Consider the following 19,360-nt stretch of genomic DNA (forward strand, 5'->3'; position numbering starts at 1 on the left):
ATGGTGGCCCTGGAGCTGTGTACATCTTGGTCTGAAGGCACTTGCCCTGGGCCACATGGCCACTGGTGGCTTGGTGTGTATGTTGGAAGCAAGTGGAGGGGACAATGAAAATCACTCCATGGGGAATTGAGAGCGAGAAACAGTATAGAGGGCTGAAGCAATCAGCAAGTGTCTATCCTAGGACTGGCCGGCTGCTCTAGTGGTTAGGGTGCTGGGGTGCCCAGCTCTCCAACTTCCTGTTCTCTACACTCTGTAGGGATCAAGTAAGTACCCCATTTTCAGATGAGGAGTCCAAGGGCATATGCCCTGACCATGCAGGCCTCAAGCTCCCATCTCCTGCTCGGAGATTTGGGCCACCCCCAGCAGCTGACCCCTCTGACCAGGGAGGAAGACGGCTCTGAGCAGGCCCCACGGTAGCTGTGCACAAAGAGCCGTCTGGGGCTTGCGTGAGTCCAGGCATCACTACACCGTCTGAGGGTGGAGGGGTGTCAGCCTTGCTTCCTGTCTGTGTTTGCAGCAGCCCAGTTGGCCCAAGGAGGCCCTGGGGACCCACGACTTGAGTAATGGTTTCCCAAGGCTTTCCACTGTCGCAAGGGCAACCCTTTACAAGGGACAGGGAGCAGGGCCTCTGCTTACAGCACACACACTGACTCAGAGACTGAGCAGGGGCTAGCACTGGGGTCCCAGTCCCAGCTGTGCCACTGCTGTTGTGCTGTGTGACCTCAGGAAACCCCAGGCTCATTGAATCCGTGTCCCAGGAGGAGACAGGCTCACCAGCTCCTCGCCTGCTGTCTGGGAATCCTCACTGGAGCCCCCACCACCGCCGGAAAGACATTTAGTCTTAATCATTCTCGTGTGTTTTTCCAACGATGAGGGTGAGGGGAGTGGTGTCCGCAGTGGCAGCTGGGCCTGAGCTGTGAGCCGGAGCAGGAGGCAAACAACCCATGACTCAGGCAGGGCACGTCATCGCTGGGGGAAGGAGGGGTGCCTGCCACCCTGTGGCTGGGGGCTGCTCCGGACACAGGGAACTCCAGCTCCTGGCTCCTGGCCCACCCCAGGGCCCCCAGCCCTCACCTGCAGGCTGGCTGTGGCTTCAAGGACCTCCTAGGGCTACCACTGCTGACAAGGGCATTCTGTCCCACTCGCCCCATGGCAAGCCAAGGACAGGGACCCAGAAGTACCCAGCTGGAAGGCTGAGATGCTCCCATAAGTCCTGCCCCACCATCCAAGCCCTTAGGGCTGAGTCCTGTCACAAGTAACTAGAACTTCCTTTCAAGCCAGAATGTTATACAGATTAGTAGTTTATTTTGCCTTTTAGTATGACAATTCCACAACTTAAATGAAGAGAAGCACAGAAGCCGCTGTGACACAGAAGGAAAGAGTCACTTGGCAACACCCCGAGGCCTCCAGTGCCGGCCTCCGGCCTCCCGCCCACCGGTGAGGGCGGCCGGCGGCGGGCCCAGCTGCCCAGAACACGTGCAGGAAGGCAGCGCCGGGCACGGCGAGGCGGAGGGATTTGTGCAACAATATAAACACTTAGTTAAAAAAGAAAAAGGACTGGCTGTTTGCCTGGAGTACTTCCTCTATCGATATAATGTAGCTGAAACCAGAATTGTTCCCAGAAATCCAGTCTTGCTGCTGTCAGACAGCTGTCAGCACGACGACAAGTAGCCCCGAGGCCACCTGGGGTAAGAAGCAGGCCCATGCATACAGATGGCAGGGCAGTGATGGTCAAGGTCAAAGAGGGCACAGAAGTGAAGAGTAGTTCCAGAGGCTCAGGTTTACATAAATACAACAGAGTCGCACACACAGAAGGACTTGTTATATAAAATAGATGTACATATCTAAAAAACCTTGATAAAAATAGCCTATAAAAATATAAACTGTAGTGAAAATATACAAAAGTATTAACAAATGTTCAACCCATAAAAAACAAAACCCCACCAACATGAAAGCTGGCCGTTCCCACCTGGCATGAGGAGGGCAGCTCTCCTGGCCGTGGTGTGTGCGTTTGGGAAGCAGACTGGAGGCTGCCCCGCCCCCAGGGCCTCCAGCGTCAGCCCAAGGCCCATCCTGCAGGGGCCCCAGGCTGGGTGCGGAGGCAGCACCTGTCAGAAGGGCCCTCCCCGTGGGAGCCACTGGGGGAGGCACCGGAGGGTTCAGAGCTGCTCTTTCCTCAGCGGCACAAGAGAGGGGAAGTGCTGGCTCAAAATAGTGAGTGGGACCAGACCCTACAGTTGTGGAGGGAGGAGGAGGCTCCGTCCTGTCCCCAGCCTGGAGTCAGGCCAGGCGTTCCCTTTCCCACCCTCCAGACACCCAGAGAGGGGAACCTCCAAGGAAGTGTCCCCAGTCCAGCTCCTCCACGATCTCTCTGCTCTCCGACGCCCACCACCTGGCCACTGGTAACACACTGCCACTCAGAGAATGGCCCACGCCATGGGCTGTGGATACACAGGCCTCCTGGGCCCAATTCAGGTGCTTTTAAGATGAGTCTTTTCAAGGCAAAACAGACACAACAAGCCCATTCCTAAAGGCAGCATTTTAGGCCCCCAGGATGTAGCAGTTCCAGGGGGAAACCCACTTGGAATCTAAAGCCTCAAGGAAGCTGGAGCTGATCCAGGGGCCCCAGCCCCATTCCTGCTGCACCGCCTGGGTTGTGACCCCGTCAGCTGACAGCAGATGTGGAAAGTGGGGGGCGGGGAGGTGGGCTCCAGCAGCCCCACTGGTCCTGCGGAGTCTGCAGGGCTGTGAGGCTGCAACAGCTGCCTTGCAGGGACCTAGCTCACAGGCAGCTTCCTGAAGAAGGCAGACCTCAAACAGCCGCTCCCAAAGACCAGAAAAGAGAAAACATTTCTGATACCTGAAAAGAGACGAAGGCTTTTGGCTACATACAGAGACAGCTCCCTCTACACGGTGAAAAATCAAATTAACCAACTTAACCAAAGACAAAAGCCGAGCTCAGTCCGGTCTGCTGAAATGCCATCCTAGCTAGGATCCTGCCAGAAGGTTGACAGTAATGAACAGAAAAACCAGGCTTACGGAAAAAAGCACTTTTTCAAATTATACTGCTTCAATAGTCTGAGTGTGTTTAATAATAGCTATCAACTAAGGATTATTTCCAATTTTTTCCAGATAGTGTAAAAAATCCGCTTAAAATTGTTTCCTTCCATACTTGAGTAATACTGTCCAGGAAACATCTCTCACATCTACACATCAGCGATGGTCCACAGGGTGATTAAGCAAAAACCATGTTCCTTGCGCAGAGCCTCTTTCCAGGCCTTCAAAAAGACCGGGCCTTCTAAGACCCAGAACTCCCTGGGCATCCTGACACACTGAGAGCAACGGTGACCCCGCAGGGAGGACCGCTGCCCAGAACAGGGAAGCTTCTGTGTGGCAGTGGGGAGGGGACAGGTCTGGGAGGGCTCAAAGCTCTGACCCCAGGCAAAGGCACTTCCAGCTCCAGGCCCTGGCAGCCAGGCTCCTGGCCGCCCCAGCAGGCAGAGGAGACCAGGGGCACTGGCTGCTCCCGAGAAGCCATGGTTTCCGGCTGTCCGACAGCCCTCACTCTGCAGCTGCACCGCTGCCTTGCAAAGCACCCCCAGAAAAGCTGCCTCTATCCCCTCTACCAAGGCCTGCCCAGGGGTGGGCCTGCTTTGTAGGATGCTGATCCAGTTTCCTTGGACTCCCATCCACACATGCAGAACCTTGGCCAATTCTCATTTGGAAATAACTTTGCACAGAACCTCACGGAGCCGCGCAGGCAGAGGAGTGAGTGTGGGATATCTGGAGAGGCAGGCTCTCCCCAAGCAGGTTGGGAGCCACAGTTTGAAAGACTGCATGAAAGGGCAAAAGCTATTCCAGAAATGGGGCACAGCCAGCAGCTTGATGCCACCAGCAGAAGGTCTGTGGCCTTTCTATAGGCTGTTTCTTAACAAGGGATGTGCTTACTTTTGTAAGGAAATTCTTTTTCCCACACCAACCTTATGCTGCCCAAAGCAGTCAGACTCTGGCCTGGGCGTATCTGAAGCACAGTGGGCGTCCTCCACGGCAGCTGTTCAAAAGATGCCCACGACTGCCCACACGGACAGGAGACACCACGTGGGGAGAGGGCCCATGTAAGGTTTTCTAAGTGCAATGACACCAACACAACCAACAGATGCTGTAAACAGGTTCCTGAAAATAGCCACCTGTAAGCCTGGTGATGCACCGATCAGGCAGAAAGCATGATGGGATACGAGTAACCAAATGCCACGGCACGAAGATGGCTATAAACAGATCAGACCCCCACCCCGAGTGGAAAAGAGAAAGTGCAGAGTGGCTTCGGACATCTGCCCAGCAGACTCCCGGAGGCCATGCAGGTTACATTCTGGCTCTGAAGCAAGCAGAGACTTCTCTGCAGTTCACCCTTTGGCACACTTTGGTTGTGAAGGCAAGAAGAGCAGCGTCAGGGGGCAGGGGTGGGGCGGGGTGGGTGGCATTCAGGTGTCCTCCTCCTCATCACTGACCAGCTCACCCTTGTCGGGGCTGGTGTCCCGTTCACGCAGGAAGTCCTCCCGGATGGCCTCCAGCTCTGTCAGCTCCAGCCGGACCTTCTCCAAGTGGTAGGTGCGCCGGTTCCGGATCTGTCGCAGGGGGAATGGGTTCAGGTCTCCAAAGGAGATACTGATCAGCTTCCTGGCCGGACACAGGACAGAGACAGAGCATCAGCAGGGCTCAGGCAAGCGCTCACGCACAGCCCTCGCTCCGGCTGAGCCCACAGGCCTGCAGGTGCCGGGCTGAGGGCCGGATGCAGGTATGTCCTTCGGAGGCCAGTCCTCATGTAGGGGCTGCAGGGGCAGGCCCTGAACAACGGCCTGGATTCAGACCCAGCTCTATCGAGCACTCTGCTGTGTGATATGGAACAGCTTAAGTCACCACCTTTCCGCCTCCAATTCCACTTCTGTATATTGAGGTAAGAGCAGGGCCGCCTCCGAGGCACTGGGTTACTTGACTTGCCACCCAGGAGCACTTGCTCAGTGGTGGTGGGGGGGCATGTGCCTCTGAGGCCTTGGAACCAGCACGTGGCCTGGCACGGGGAGTGCTCAGGAAGACTGACGGGGGATGAACAGAAGTACGGATACCCGAGCCAACTTGGTGGAAACTGTTAGACCCAGTTGGGTGTCGACACACAGTATATGGAGAAATGTGCAGTTTATGGGTTTTGTACTATCCCCAGGTCAAGGCACCCACCTACAATAAACATTTAAAAATCATGGTAACTTGCCCCTAACAACTGGCCAGCAGTTTAATTAACATAGAACTAAAAAGTGCTGAGGCCTGACTATGGACTTGCAGCGCTAATCACGTGGGCCACAGCTGTCTCTGGTTCCTCCTACACTAAGGCCACCACCCCTTCCTCTGCAGGCCCCAGCAGCAGGGACCAAAGGCTCAATACACTTACAAACCCCAGGGGAGGCTGTGATGAAACAGAAATGTCACAGGGACCTCCTCCCCATCTGTCAGAAAGCAAAGCATTTGCTCCTGCGACTCCTCAGTCGCTTGGGCTACTGGTCTGTAAGGTGTACTCTGCAAAGAACACACACGCCCTCAGCATTCCTTCCTCTCATAGTTTTAAACGTGGAGTCGTCAGACAGGCCTCACCCCAAACAGAGGATGCTCCTGCAGTGAAGTAAAGGGCCAGAAAGGCAGGCTTTAAAAGCCGAGCTCCCCAGAGCGTGTTCTAGGGCTCGTGAACAGGAGGCCCGAGCACAGCCATCACTCAGGGGGCGTCTCTGTGGAACAAAATGCTGCCTGGGGACCAGCCCCTTTTCTCTGACAGCTGTTAGTCACAGGCCACATACACCTGAAACCTAAGTGTCCAAGCTCTTCTCTATGACGAAGCACTGAATTACCATGATGTTGTTGACTGCTTCCTTCGGGCAGGCTCTGCTGACCGAGGCCCGTCAGCCCAGGATACACACTGCCTCCGCCTCGGGCCTGGGAGGTCCAGCCAAGAGATGCCTGTGGCCAGTCAAGGTGCCCTGTGGCCAGCTGAGTTCAGAAGACAGTGCTTGGCACATTCAAGATTCCCAGGAGTCCTGATTCAGAGACCAATCTAATCCTATTTCACCCACATCCACTGACCACATCTGACTCAGAATCCTCTGCCTCCTTCTTTGCAGAACCAATCAATGTGCTGCAGAATTGATGCTCCTTGGAACCGCTAGTCTGGGGAGCTCATTAAAATACTGGGGCCCCAGTCCAGAGGTGGAGCCAGGGCATCGCAGTCCGAACAACACCCACAGGTGGTCCTGCTGCCTCCAGTGGGCCTTGACTTCCTCCCGTAAACTGACGGGGAAGCTGCCTGGGAGCCACTCACCAGGTGGCGCTGCAGGAGCACGCAGGACTGCCTGCGGCCCAGCTCTGCTGGTGACTGGAGAGGATGCTCGCCCGCCTCCCCTCGAATCTGTGCCCCTCGGCAGCTCTGACAGTCCACACAAAACTGTCAGGGGCCTCCACACGCATCAGCTGTCAGAGTGAAGTTCACTTCAAGCCGTTCTTATCCTCCTGAACCAGTGTGAGTTACTGGACTCTCTCAAGGGTCACACCAGGACAGAATCAACCTTTCACAGGCAAACATTCTTCTTGGAGACCCTACTATTACTGATACAGTAATGAGCCTGAAGATATCTTAAAAATCCACTTCCCCAGCCAAGGCTCCTGACCACAGTGGTGACTTGTAAGGAGGCCAGGTATGGCCTCACCAGCACCTCCTCCCAGGTGGCCTGGTAGTTCTCTCTCACTCCAGAGAACCATGGGGCGTGGCATCTCAATGTGGTCCTCACTCCCCTCTCTCGGGCCCCACGAGCTCTCCTGCCCTAAGACCCCTGCAGCACCAGGGCCCTGGAGCTCCCCCTGGCTGACTAGAGGTCTGGATGTGGCCCAAATGCTTCTCACTTCATCAGCCAAGATGAGGAGCCCTCCCTGTCAAGTGAGCATGAAGGGGGGCAACTGGTGTTTGTCAGGTAGGTTGTGATCCACCAGTGGATCGAGGAATCAATTTAGTGAGTCACGTTGGGCATTTTAAACATGCAATATGCAGTGTAACTGAAAACAGCAGAGTGTACGGCACAGATTTTTAGCATAAAATGCAAATATTTCAACACACAAATTCCTTTGTTTCAGTTATACATGCTCCAGTATGTGGCCTGTATTGTGAGATAAAATGTTCTTATGATGGGTGGCGGTCAACAGTTTGAAAAACATTAATAAGCTCCAAATGTTTCTCAGCAAGAGGACACCTGTGGTTTTCACAAGGCACACGAGGCTGACGCAGGAATCCACTCCCTGCAGGAAAGGCGGCTCACAGCACCTCGGCACAGCAAATGTTAGTGCTGCCTCACTGATTCAGAGGGAAGCATCACTGTCCTTGCCCGACCAGCAGCAAGGCCATAGAAACCCCCCTGGACAACGCGGTCTCAGCTGTCAGGCCAAGAGGAGCCGCCAACAGTGGTCCTGGGGACACATGGACAATGAAGGGCCCACAGCAGGCAGTAACTGTGTGGCTGGGGAGCGGGGGGCAATACGACCCCTGAACACTCGGCTGCCCGGGCCAGAAAGCCAGGGGTCTTCCAAGTTCAAATTCCTCCTCCACTCTCCTCAGTCTGCCCCCTCTTTTCTATCTCTGGAGGCACCTCACTGCAGGCTGCCACCTCTCACCCAGACACCCCGGTCTCCTGCTGCCAGTCTTGCTCCAACCTGACGTGGCTTTCTTGTGTTTAACCCTGCAGGGACCTCCCACCACTCTTGAAGCCCAAAGTCTTGGGCAGAATCTACAAGGGTCTTGACAGTCCAGCTCTGCCCTGGCCTGGCCTCCATCCTTGTCATGCCGGCCCCACCCTGGCTGTGCCCCTCCAGCAGCTCCCGGAACATGCTGTGCTCCCACGTCTGCACGTAGCTCCTGAAGTTCCCTCTGCCCAGGATGCGTGCTCCGTGCCGCCCCTGCCCAGCCCACTCCCCCAGCCTTTCTCCTGTACTTGCCCCACCCCTGGGCATCCTCCACCACAGCTCTGAGCATATCATGCTGTAGCAATTCCCCACAAGTTCTTCAAGGACAGGGCCCGTTCCTCAATGCCTGGCAGAGGGCCTGGCAGAGGGCTTGCCACATGGTTAATACTCATAAATAAATACATAGATAAACAAACAAATAAATAAAACAAACTCATAAATAAATAAAGTGCCTATTAGACAAATAAGAATGTTGCTTTGGTTGCTGGGACTTATGTTTGTTGGATGAAGGACAAAAGCATCCTTCACCTTAGTTCCTCCCTAGTCTCTGGAGGCCACCAGCTGCTCCCGCTCCTCTCCCCCTTGTCCCTGGAAGGAAGCGCCCTCTCTCACTGCTGCACACCTGGGAGGGCTCTGGGTTGCAGCTAGCCGGGACAAGCTGTTCTCAAGGAGGCAGAGGTCAGGATTCCTGCTCTCCTTGACATCTGGGAATTCCAGCAAGGACTCACCTAGCGTCAAGGATAGTGCGAGTGAAGTAGCGGAGATACTTGAATATGGACATCGAATCCTGCAATTTCAGGATCTCCTCTTCCTTGTATTTAAAAAGTGCCAGGGCGAAGCGGAAGATAACCTATGGAAAGGACAGGGAAATCGGTAAGGAGAGAAGCCCTATGGCTCTAGGCGCCAGCTCCAGGGGTGCACAGGCCTCCAGGGCCTGGGGAGCAGCCTGCACGGCCTGCCCCGGGCAGACGCTGGACCTCAGATGCAGTTTACACTGGCGCCTTTCTTATAGAGAAACGTTTTCAACTCTCCGGTGGTTTTCAACAACACTTCAGCCCAAACCAAAATTTTCTTGATGGAGGAGAACTTCTGTTGAATCCTTCCACATTCAGCTCACATTTCTAGCCAATAATTATACAGAACCAAAAATAATTTTCAAATGAAATCAAAACCAGTGTCCTCTGCTCTGACTCTGAAACTCTTAAATGCTCCACCTCCAGACACATTTTTTATCTCAGCTACTTGAAACGAGGGTCTGTCTGAGTTACTGACTTCTGAATATGGTGGAAGAAAATAAAGTTTTTTTTTTTTACTGATTTGTTTTTGGGGGTACTGTTTTGAGGCCAGAGGGAATGGACTCCTGGTGGTCCTGCAAGTTCAAGCAGTTTTGAAACAAACTGCTTTGCCTGCATCTAAGGGCGTCTGGCTGGCCTGCCTCGATCTGCACCTTCTCTTATTTAGAAAGCAGTGTTTACAGTTTTAAATAGGGTTCTTTCTCTTAACATCCCTACCTATGGCCCAAGAGGAAGCACTGTTTAAGCCCTGAGAATTCTTTTTAATAATGACAGACTAGATTTAAAAAAAATAACGTACTACCATGTTAGGGTGTGGGGTAATACACACACTTTGCTGGTGGGAGGAGACATTGGTAAGGCCCTTCTGCAGGGGAATTTGACATTCTCGATGGAAACTAGCCTTCTGATTCTGAGTTTGCCCTTGACCCAGCACTTCCATCTCCAGGACTGAACCAACAGACGCACTTGCACACGTGTAGAAAGACATTATTATAAGGAATCCCTGCAGCCGTCTGAAGTGGCCATCATCAGAGGACTGCTGTATGTATTTCTGGTTCATCTGTAGAAGGAGATACTATGCAGAATAAAAAAAAAAGCCAGGTCTACATATGTCCTGATATGGAACTATCTTTGAGAAATAACACGTTAGAGAAACAGTATTTTATATACATGTAAGACACCTTGAGAGAGAGGTGTATGTTGAAAAGAGCAACTAGGAGACTGGGGGACCCCTTTCTACTGCCCACCTTCAGTTCTGCTGCACTCTCAGTTCTATGACTTGAGTTTATCACATAGCACTTATTCACAAACTTAAAAAAAAACAAACAAACATAAAACAGACTGGGTGGGAGGCCTGTGGTCAGTCGGGCTCTGAAGCTGGCCCTGGATCTGAGCCCCTGCTTACTCTGGGCCTCGCCCTCCTCACCCACACAATGGGGATAAGACCACCATCTGCCTGACAGGGGCTGAGGCTCAGACTGCAAACCACCGAAGCCCCCATGCCTGGCACGGACTCAAATGTCTCTGATGAACGAGCAACGACTGCTGTTTCCTGCGACCCCAGAGTGGCCTCCAGCGGCACCCGGTGCTGGGATCGCTCTGCCCCGTGGTAAACCTCACACGTCCCAGGTGAGCTGGCCACTCCGCTGCCACTGCCACTACCCACAGAGTCATCCAGTGAGCAGACCCACCTTTGGTCCCTCGTAAAGGAAAGAGTCCCATATTTTAAAGAGTATGTCACTGACGACGCTGTCCACGAACACCACCAGAAACCAGTTGAATGTGATGAGGGTGTAGTCGACTCTGTACTGCTCAAAGTGGGCGTGCAGCCGCGGCAGCTTCTCGCTCATGAGGTCTCTGAACACCCGCTGGTCCACCTGGAGAGGCAGCAGAGGGGAGAAGTACATGGGGTCCGCTGAGCAGCCAGCAGGCAACCTGGGGCCCCAGGGCAGCTGTTCCAAATGCTCTGGTGGGGGGCTCACCCCAGAGCGGATGGCTCCGTGCACATCGCAGGGGCCCCTCCAGTGTCTGCTGACTGTCATTCTTTCCCCAGGCCATTGGACGAGGGGGTGGTCTACGGCCTGGAAGCCACGCCTGTACTCAGTGAGAACAGGCTGCTGCAGGGCCAGCAAACGTCAGCCTCGCTCCCCCGCACGTAAACCCGGGGGGCTGCAACAAAGGGCCGTAAACCCGGACGAGTCCCAGGCCGTAGAGGAAGTGGAACATCACCACATCCATTCAACAGATACTTACTGGGCTGCGGGGGCAGCGAGGGGAGCAAGGACTCCAGAGTTGGACGGACCTGAGGTTGAATCCCAGCTCTACCTCTTTCTAGCTGGGTGGCCTTGGGCAGATTATGTTCCAGGCAGCTCTGTGCCTCATTTGGAAAATAGTGAACTCTCTCCCAGGCCTACCGGGAAGACTACATGAGACGTGGGTAAACTACTTGTCAACACAGGTGGCTGTTAGCCCTCCACACTCCGTGTCAGGCTGGGGCCAGTGCTGGGCGGAGAGGTGAGTCAGGCTCTGCCCTGACCTCGAGGAGCTGAAAGACGAGGGGGGAAGCCAGACATCTGGACTGTTCCACTAGCTGTGGTCAGGCCTTGGCAAAGATGAGTTCACAGAGCGCTAGAGAGGCCCCCGGGTGGGTCCCGGCCAAGCCTGGAGGGAAACAGCACCTGCGGCGGGAACCCGGGGTTCCAGGCAGGAGGGTAATGAGGGAGGCAGCCTTGCCTGGCAGAAGCCACCACGTCACTGACAGGAGATCTCATCCACAGGCCAAGGGCTTTTCTAGCCTTTGTGACCCACAAGAAAATACACGTCAACGGGCACCTGGTCTGTGTGCGTAAGTCAGAAACAAATGCTTCACAAACAATGCTTAACCTCACAGAGAAAACTCTTTGATGCTTCAGTTCTACTCTATTCAATTTAATTTGATGGAAAAAAGAAAAGCTAGTGCCAGCCCTCTATACCAATTTCTCTACCCATGTGTGAAGAACTCAGCAGGCAATGAATGAGAAGCATTTAGAGGCTTTAAGCAGGAGAACAATGCGGTTGGACTTGTACTTTGGATCCATCCCTCAGTGGAGGGGGCTGAGCTGGAGGGGAAACCCCATCCCACCCAGGGCAGAGGTGACGAAGAGCTGACAAGGAAACGCGGTGGGGAGGAGAGGAGCTCATGGATCAGAATTACGTGGAGGTAACGTCTGTTGAAACTACGGACCCCTCAGGTGTTAGAGGTAAGGAAGAGGGGTGCTCAGAATACACATGCCTCCCACCTGGGGCACGGAGGGGGCAGCGTGGTCCCTTAGGGCCAGATCACAGCCATGAGGGCTGGGCTAGGGGGAACTGGAACATGCTGGTACCCGAGGGCATCTCTACCAGGATAACTGCTGCCCGCCAGAGAACCGAGGCCGAGGCTCTATGGGAGACCAGGGTGGAGGGAGAGGCCACCACAGATGAATAATGAAACTGAAAGAAAGAGACCAGCTGAGGAGAGCAAGCCACAGATGCACAACAAGCCAAAGCCAGGCCGCCCAGGAACAGGGGCAGCGGTGAGCAAGAACCGAGTGCCCATGAGGTGTGTCCACCTCATCCATGTTCTCGGAACTGTGCCGTCGTGGGAGTATGAACTGGTACAACCATTTGGGAGAGCAATTCGGCAACACCTGGAAGATGAAGACACTCACACCCTACAGCAAGTCTCCTCCTAGGAAAGAATCCCAGAAAAACTTGCAAAACTTCCACCTGCATATCAGTCACGTTAAAATACACGTGTGGTAACTCTTGGGATTACTGGGACACTAAAATAACTAGAAACAATCTAAATAAATGTTCAGGGGGAGGGTATAGCTCAGTGGTACAGTATGTGCCTAGCATGAACACCTCGTCCTGGGTTCAATCCCCAGAACCTCCTTTAAAGTAAACGAATAAACCTAATTACCTCCCCCACAATAAACAAATACATTTTAAATGTTTTAAATAAATAAATAAATAATGTTCAAATGACATTTTTAAATGTCCTTATTTGGGACAATCCAAAACTTTGGAAAACTCAATTGTTTATCCTTTGGAAAGTTTTTTTTCTTTTTAAACCTAGAAGACTTGACAGTTAAAAATTTTAAAAAAACCCTAGGTTTAAATAGGTATTATTAGTTAAAATTTAAAACTTTAAAGGGCAAAGTAAAGTTTAAAAAACTAAAAAAACTTTTTTTTTGTTTTTACAGAAATTATTCTAAAGCACTGTAAAGTCACCCTAGGGTGCACAGAGGATAACAAAATATAGGAATCATGGTTGGAAACATACAATTTTGACTAGTTTGCTTTCTGACTAAAAGAAACAAAATTTCAAAGATCTAAATCGGCTGAAATGAATAATTAATTTTTCTTAGAAAAGTTAAAAAACAGAAGTAGATAAAAAGTTATAAAACCATCCCACGGTGTGCAGACAGTGCGCAAAAAGTATCAGCCTCTCCCCTTCTCACGCACATCCACTCCCCCCACCCATAAAATTCTGACAGGAGGACCAACCACCGAGAGGCAAGGTGCAAGAGCAGCACCCATCGCACGCGAGGTAGCCGTGGCGGCCAGCCGCTCCTGGATGCCCGCTTAGGTCAGTTTTCCTGAAGGCCCGGCCCCCCACAAGGCAGGGTCAGCGCCGCGCACTAGTGAGCGCTGGGGCCTCTCCACCCTCAGCATTCCAGCAACGACTACACGTCTGCACACACGGCACGCCTGATGCTGGCCAGTCCTGGCGATGAGAGACGACAGGGACCATGAGCTGCCTTTAGGGCTATAAACAGGCCAGGGAGACGGGACGGACAGCTGATCATCAGGCCAAGTGATGGCGATGTGACCCACTCTGCCTGGAGGGTCCGGGGTGAAGACGCCTAAGGGGAAGGGGCAGGCCAGCTGGCCTTGAAGCTGAGGAGACCCAGGCGCACACCTCTCCTCCCCATCGGACTGCAGATGGTGCTGGTTCTTGAGGCTGCCCACTGCTTGGCAGAGGGCTGGCGTGGAGCAGGCTGCCAGGGGATGCTTGCTCGGGCCTCTGTTCAGCCACTCTGAGCTCAAGAGGACATGGAATGACTGTTTCAGTCTCTGTGTCCTCAGCGCCTAGTGAGGTCCTGGTGCGCAATGTGCATTCAGCCGAGGGAAGGACGGAAAAGCCGTGGAGCATCTGGGCTGCAGTGCAGTGTGCCAGGGGCCCGGGCGCTCGGCTCTGGCAGGAGGCGGCTGACGGCGTTTTGCAAAGCACAGCGCTGAGAATGACTGTGCACACAAAGCTATCTCCACTTTAACAGGAGCCCTACACAACATTCATCAGAGGAGAATGGTCAAATACATCACTTCCATTCACCCGATGGATTATTATAGCCACCAGACGTAATGGCTGAAAACTGCATAATGACATGGGAAAATGCTGTGCTATCGCGTGACCCAGCGAGGATGACCATGTTCTCAGTTTGGATACCTAAATGTGTTGGAGGGGGAAAGTAAGAAGGAGATGTATCAAAATTCTACCTGTGGGTTCTCGAGCTGGTAGGGTAACAGGTGATTTTTCATTTTCTGAATATGTATTTCTGTGTTACCTAACTTCTCTTCAGTGACCACCTGTTGTTTTAGTTAGGGGAAAAGTCTCCTTAGAGTTTACATTTATCTTTATGTAATAATGTGAAGCAAACTTTATCTTAGATTCACATACTTAAAATAGGTCTTCCCCTTCTGCCTATAATAACAATAATAATTTTACTGGGTTTTTTCAAATGTAAGCATATTATACTTTTTAATGCATCACCTGAATTCAACCTCAAACACTCCATTCGAGGGAGTATGGCACTTTCCTGCACCTGGGGAAACTGAGGCATGGGGATGTTATGTGACGTGGTCAAGCTTGCTCACAGGAGAGAGCTGTGGCTTGTGACCCAGCCTTGTGACCCCTCACCCAAGATCCTCACCAATGTGCTCAACCATCCTCAGTGGAACTGAGAAAGAGCAATGCTTCATTTTTCTATTCTGAAACATTGAGGCATCTGAGATTTTGAAGCTATGAGCTTCCAGGTGTCTAAGAACACATAAAACTTTCTTCACTGGCCTCTTCATTTGCACCTGACTGTGACTGCTGCCTCCTCTTCCCATCACTGTTCATTTCCTACCAGTTTACACACTATTTTAACAAAAAATAATCTCTAGTTTAATGAGCAAAGGGAAGTGATCACAGGGAGGCCGATGTGTGCGCTTCTCCCAGGATCAGCTGACACCATGAAGCTGGGACAGGGACCCGGAGGAGGAAAGCCGCTCTGCAGAAGGCAGAGCTCACCCTCCCACCATCCTCTCTCAGCACTCGCTCTAAGAGGCAGAGGCAGTGGCAGGGCGGGGGACAAGCTTGGGCCTGGAGCTGTAGAGGTCTGACTCCAAACCCCAACTCGGGCGCTCAGCAGTGGCACCTCAGGAAGATGCTTAGTGGCTTTGATCCTCAGTTTTCTCCCAAGAAAAGTGGGAGTAACGATACCTCCACGCGTACGGCTTTGCGCAGCTGTGCAGCTGCTGGCGTGAGGCTGGGGCTCCTCCGCCCTGGGCAGAAAGAAGCTCACGTAAGCTCAGACACTCTCTGCTGGGCGAGAGGGATGCTCAAATGAAAGACAGGGCTGCAGCCCTTAAGGCACAGCTGAGCAGCTGGAAGACGAGAAGACACTCAAGGATAATCCGGTAAGGTAACTGCTGTCACTGGGGTCCCTGCTGCGCCAGAGCAGCAGGAATGGGAGGGGCCGTGAGGCCGGCCTTGGGAAGGCAGGGAAGTGCCAGGCCTCCTGCTGTGGGCGGTGACTGAGGGCCCCAGAGCTGCCCCTGGGGACTCACCACCGCATTCATTTACAGAAGCCGTCTTGTCCCCAGCTGCTTTCAGCCAGTGAGCAGGGCAGGGGTACTAACACAGCCCTTTCCCATGAGACATGTGCGCCTTTAACAGGTGACCTTGGCTTGAGGACTCTGCATTAGCCTGGCCAAAGCTTCCTCAGAGCCGCACAGCAGTCTGAGATCTTTCTCCCCCACCCCCCACCCAGAACTCCTTCCTTCTCCTGGTCTTGGGGTTTTCGGAGTCTTCCCTGGGCCCACCCCTCAGTCCTTCACAGATGTTTCCCCTTAGAAATCTCTGGCACGTCTGCTTCTGCCTTGGCCTCTGCTTCTCGGAGACCCTGAGCTCACACACTCTGGATGGTAGCCTAGCCGGCCAGGCAGGCTGCCGAGCCCAGGGGCAGAGTGCGGAGAGAGCAGTGACCCAAGAGCAGGCCCACCTCCCTGGTCTGTTTGTCTGGATGTAGTAACTGCTCTGCTGGCTCCCAGGGCCCCAGGTGACCCCCACCCGGCACTTGCTCGCTTGCAGACAGCTCAGCCTGGCCTTGGTGGGCGCCTTCTTCAGGGGTCAGTCGCTGAAGCCACGCACATGGAACCTCCCCAACCAAGGCTTAATTCAGGTCACATTTCAGCTCTAATTCTCAAGTTGCTGACTGAAGCACAATATTTTTAGAAGTACCTGGGATCCTAAAAGAGTCTTTGTGTAATAGTCTCGAGGCATGAAAACTTCCACGATGGTGACTAGACACCAGAAAGCATCTTCTTGTTCCAGGTACAGGAGGGCCACTGCCACCAATCTGCAAATGGAGAACAAGGTGAGCTCCAGCCCCTGCCCAGCCCCCCGCCCAGACACAGGCAGTGCGGTCTGTCTCCACAGAGGCCTCCGCAGTGTGCCGGGCTCCCTCACGGCCACGGCCATGGCCACTTATAGTTCTCCAAGAAAGAAGACGAAGTAAGTGTTCCATGGGGAGGGAGGTATTTCCTAGTTTGAGAAGCAAAGCTGCATCCAGCCTCTCCTTCATTTGGTTTTTGTCTAAAGATGACAAAATAGTTTCCCAATGATTAGCCAGCCTCATTCAAAAAAATGTTTTCACTGTAAGATTTTTGCTAATGAAGCTAATTCTTTGAGTTTATTGTTCAAGAAGTTCCAATTAATCCTTTTATGCACAAAACATTCAGGGGTGAATGTAAGGGGCAGAGAACAGATGACAGTTTAAAAACCTCTTTCCTGATACCATTCTGCTTGAAATGAGGCTTCAGACAAATGAACCACCATGAGGGGCTTTCTGAAAGAACTGCAGCTACAGCAGGCACGTGGGGTGGGAAAGGGGACCTACGTATTAACTGTTACGTTAGGTCTGGATACTTACATTGTCATTACTGATCCAGTAACCCCAGGTTATGCAAAGACATTCAGGGCAGAAGGATGGAAAGGAAGAGGGGAGAGAAAAGACACTCTCTACACCTCCGAAATCCAAGACCTTGGCTTGGGACATGAAGTTCCTGCGCATCACTTACGGGAAAACCCTAAAGCTGCTTCTCAGTTTGTCTTTGTTTTTTTTTTCCTTAAATAAAACTATTGTGAAATCTCAAATTAAAAGGTTAAAAAAAAAGACCTGGGGTAGGTGGGAAGGGATGCCTTGAGTAGGCACGAGTGGGATGGAGAGGAGAAAGATGGACACAGAAAACCAGGACACGCGCCGAACCTGGAGACGCCAGGAGAAGGGGTAATGGGTCTGAAATCAGCAGAGCCCTTGAGGACATCACGTTAGACTAACCGATGTTCAAGGCGACAGGCCTGAATCAATGAGAAATGGCTAGAGTTCTGCTAAAGTTTTGGGTTCTCAGAATACGTGGATGGAGTATTTTGAAGAAAACAATCCAATCCAATAAAATGGTTAAAATTCAGAGGCCCTAATGGTGATGGGGTGGAGGTGCAGAGAAGGCTTTGACTTTCTGGAAATTGTACTTTTGTGCGGAAAACTGGGGCTGTGACAAGGTCAGATAAATGGGGCGCGCGCTCCAGTCCTTGTCAGAACCCTGTACGTTTCAGAGGTTTTCGGCTTCCAGGAATTTTTAGACTGAGTATACAGTGTAAATTGTGGATTTAAGCAAAACAAAACAGTTTTGTTAGGCAATATCTTATTTACAGGCCTTTTTCCTTTTTTTTTTAAATGGGGACCACCAAGGAGTAGCCAAAGACCCTTTTACTTCAAGGGCTCAGAGAGGCCACCCTGTCCTGACCACCAGAGAGGCAATGACTTCCAGAAACCACTGCCTTCAGGTCTTAACCAAATAACATTCCAGTTTAAAAACCTTTCTTCCTGCCATCCTCTCATTGCAGACGCAGAGACAGCCCTCATCTGGAGGTCAGTAACCCACACTGATGAGGATTAAAAAGGCCTGTGAGCAGCCAGAACAAATGAGCATTCAAAACTCCACGCGTGCACTTGACTTACAGGAGAGCCACTAAAGAACGCACACAGAGCCTCTTCAGTCTTACTCTGTCCTTGTTCCTAACAAGCTTGGTTACCTGCTCTGACTACACAGAAGAACAGAAACGGACACTGTCATGACTGCAGTGAGCAGTGAGCGGGGAGAAGCACGTTAGCCAGGAAGAGACACCCGGAGGAAGAAGCCGCCACAAGCGCCCCATGTCAGTGATGGAGCCCTCAGCACCTCTGCGGGCTCGTCCTGGTGTAACTCAGCTCACAGTGAGGAGCTTGGGCCATTAAGGGGATGGATGTGGGAGGCTTTTCTGCGTCTTCTGACTGTGGAAGCGGGGAAGGATGCGGACCTGCAGGAGGCTCTAGTCCAAAAGAAAACAAGTTTGGCCTCTTCAAGGGCTAGGTTTCAACCAGCTGAAGGAGTGTTTGGGGCAGCGTCCTGAGTCACAAAGCTCCTGTACAGACAAGGAGCAGCCTCCTTTCTACGTCATGCATTACAAACTAATGAAACCAAACTGCTGATGAAAACCCGAGGGTCGCGGGAACAACAAGGAATCAGAATGAGAAGCCTAGTTGCTTCAAGCAGTTTGACTGTGGTGTTTTTAATACTTTCTGAAAGCATGTCTGTTTCTCTTAGTTATTTTAGAATTGGGGATGTTGCATAATTAAAACTCACTTACCGCAGCTACTTCTTTTTCTTAAAAGACATGCTTTCTTGGCTCTCCAGGAGGGGAGGGCAGTGTCAGGTGTTACAAGCTATCTTACCAGCAAACAGGAACGTTCTGTGGGCCGAGCACCCACCTATTTAGACCTTGGCAGTAGCCGATGTCTGGGTTCCGCCAGGAGAAGGCGAGCAGGACGTTGCGCAACTTCTGTATGCCTTCCGAGGTGGGGCACGAGTAATGCTTGTTGTTGGGCAGAGTCCGCAGCAGGTCCAGCTCGATCTGCTTGGAGGCCGGGTTCTGCTTTTCCAGCGCCTTCTGAAGCAAGGTCTGGAAGTAACCAGGCTTTGTGCCGTCCTTGAATTTCCTGGTGTGAAGGTCCACACACCACTTCCACACCTTGGAACGGTGCTCGTGTGGAATGCCCGCCCGGATCAGGTTCTTTAACTCCGGCGAGCACATCATCTCCCTGTTCATCGTGCTCGCAAAATAGTTTTCCCACTTGACCCCTGTGGAAACCTCCTGGTTTTCTGTGAGGTAGAGGGTCTTCAGGTCCAATGCCCGGACTTTGGCGACCAACTTCTCCTCCTCGTCATCCTCTGGGACAGTCCTAAACCCATAAATGTCATATTCACTGTTGAGAAAAACAAAAGCAAAAGTTAAATGATGCAATCTGGGCAAAAAGGCCAATGAAACAGAAAAGAGAACCTAGAAATCCACCCACGTGTAACGGCACTTTGATATACGAGGAAACTCAGTGAGGAAATAATAAACTTCTTAACAAACAGGGTGAGGATAACTGGCTATCCATATAGAAAAAAATTATGTTAGATCTCTT

The 19,360-nt window shown here is 52.2% G+C and overlaps 1 protein-coding gene across 3 annotated transcripts in view; it reads right to left on the reverse strand.

Moving 5' to 3' along the window:
• Window positions 1-1,283: 1,283 nt before the first annotated feature.
• TBC1D2B (TBC1 domain family member 2B) overlaps window positions 1,284-19,360 on the reverse strand; it is a 71,721-nt gene continuing 53,644 nt past the window's right edge. For 2 of the 3 annotated variants that reach the window (XM_045516794.2, XM_010955182.3), the window contains exons 9-13: window positions 18,662-19,156; window positions 16,093-16,210; window positions 10,253-10,438; window positions 8,496-8,617; window positions 1,284-4,674 (exon numbers count right to left, since the gene is read on the reverse strand). In XM_045516794.2, the coding sequence (XP_045372750.2) occupies window positions 4,479-4,674; window positions 8,496-8,617; window positions 10,253-10,438; window positions 16,093-16,210; window positions 18,662-19,156 (1,117 nt within the window). In that variant the 3' untranslated portion in view covers window positions 1,284-4,478. The remainder of the gene's footprint in view (window positions 4,675-8,495; window positions 8,618-10,252; window positions 10,439-16,092; window positions 16,211-18,661; window positions 19,157-19,360) is intronic. The other variant, XM_045516795.2, reaches the window with a different exon arrangement.

Source organism: Camelus bactrianus, chromosome 27 (genome assembly GCF_048773025.1).
Source record: "Camelus bactrianus isolate YW-2024 breed Bactrian camel chromosome 27, ASM4877302v1, whole genome shotgun sequence".
NCBI classification, from domain to species: Eukaryota; Metazoa; Chordata; class Mammalia; order Artiodactyla; family Camelidae; genus Camelus; species Camelus bactrianus.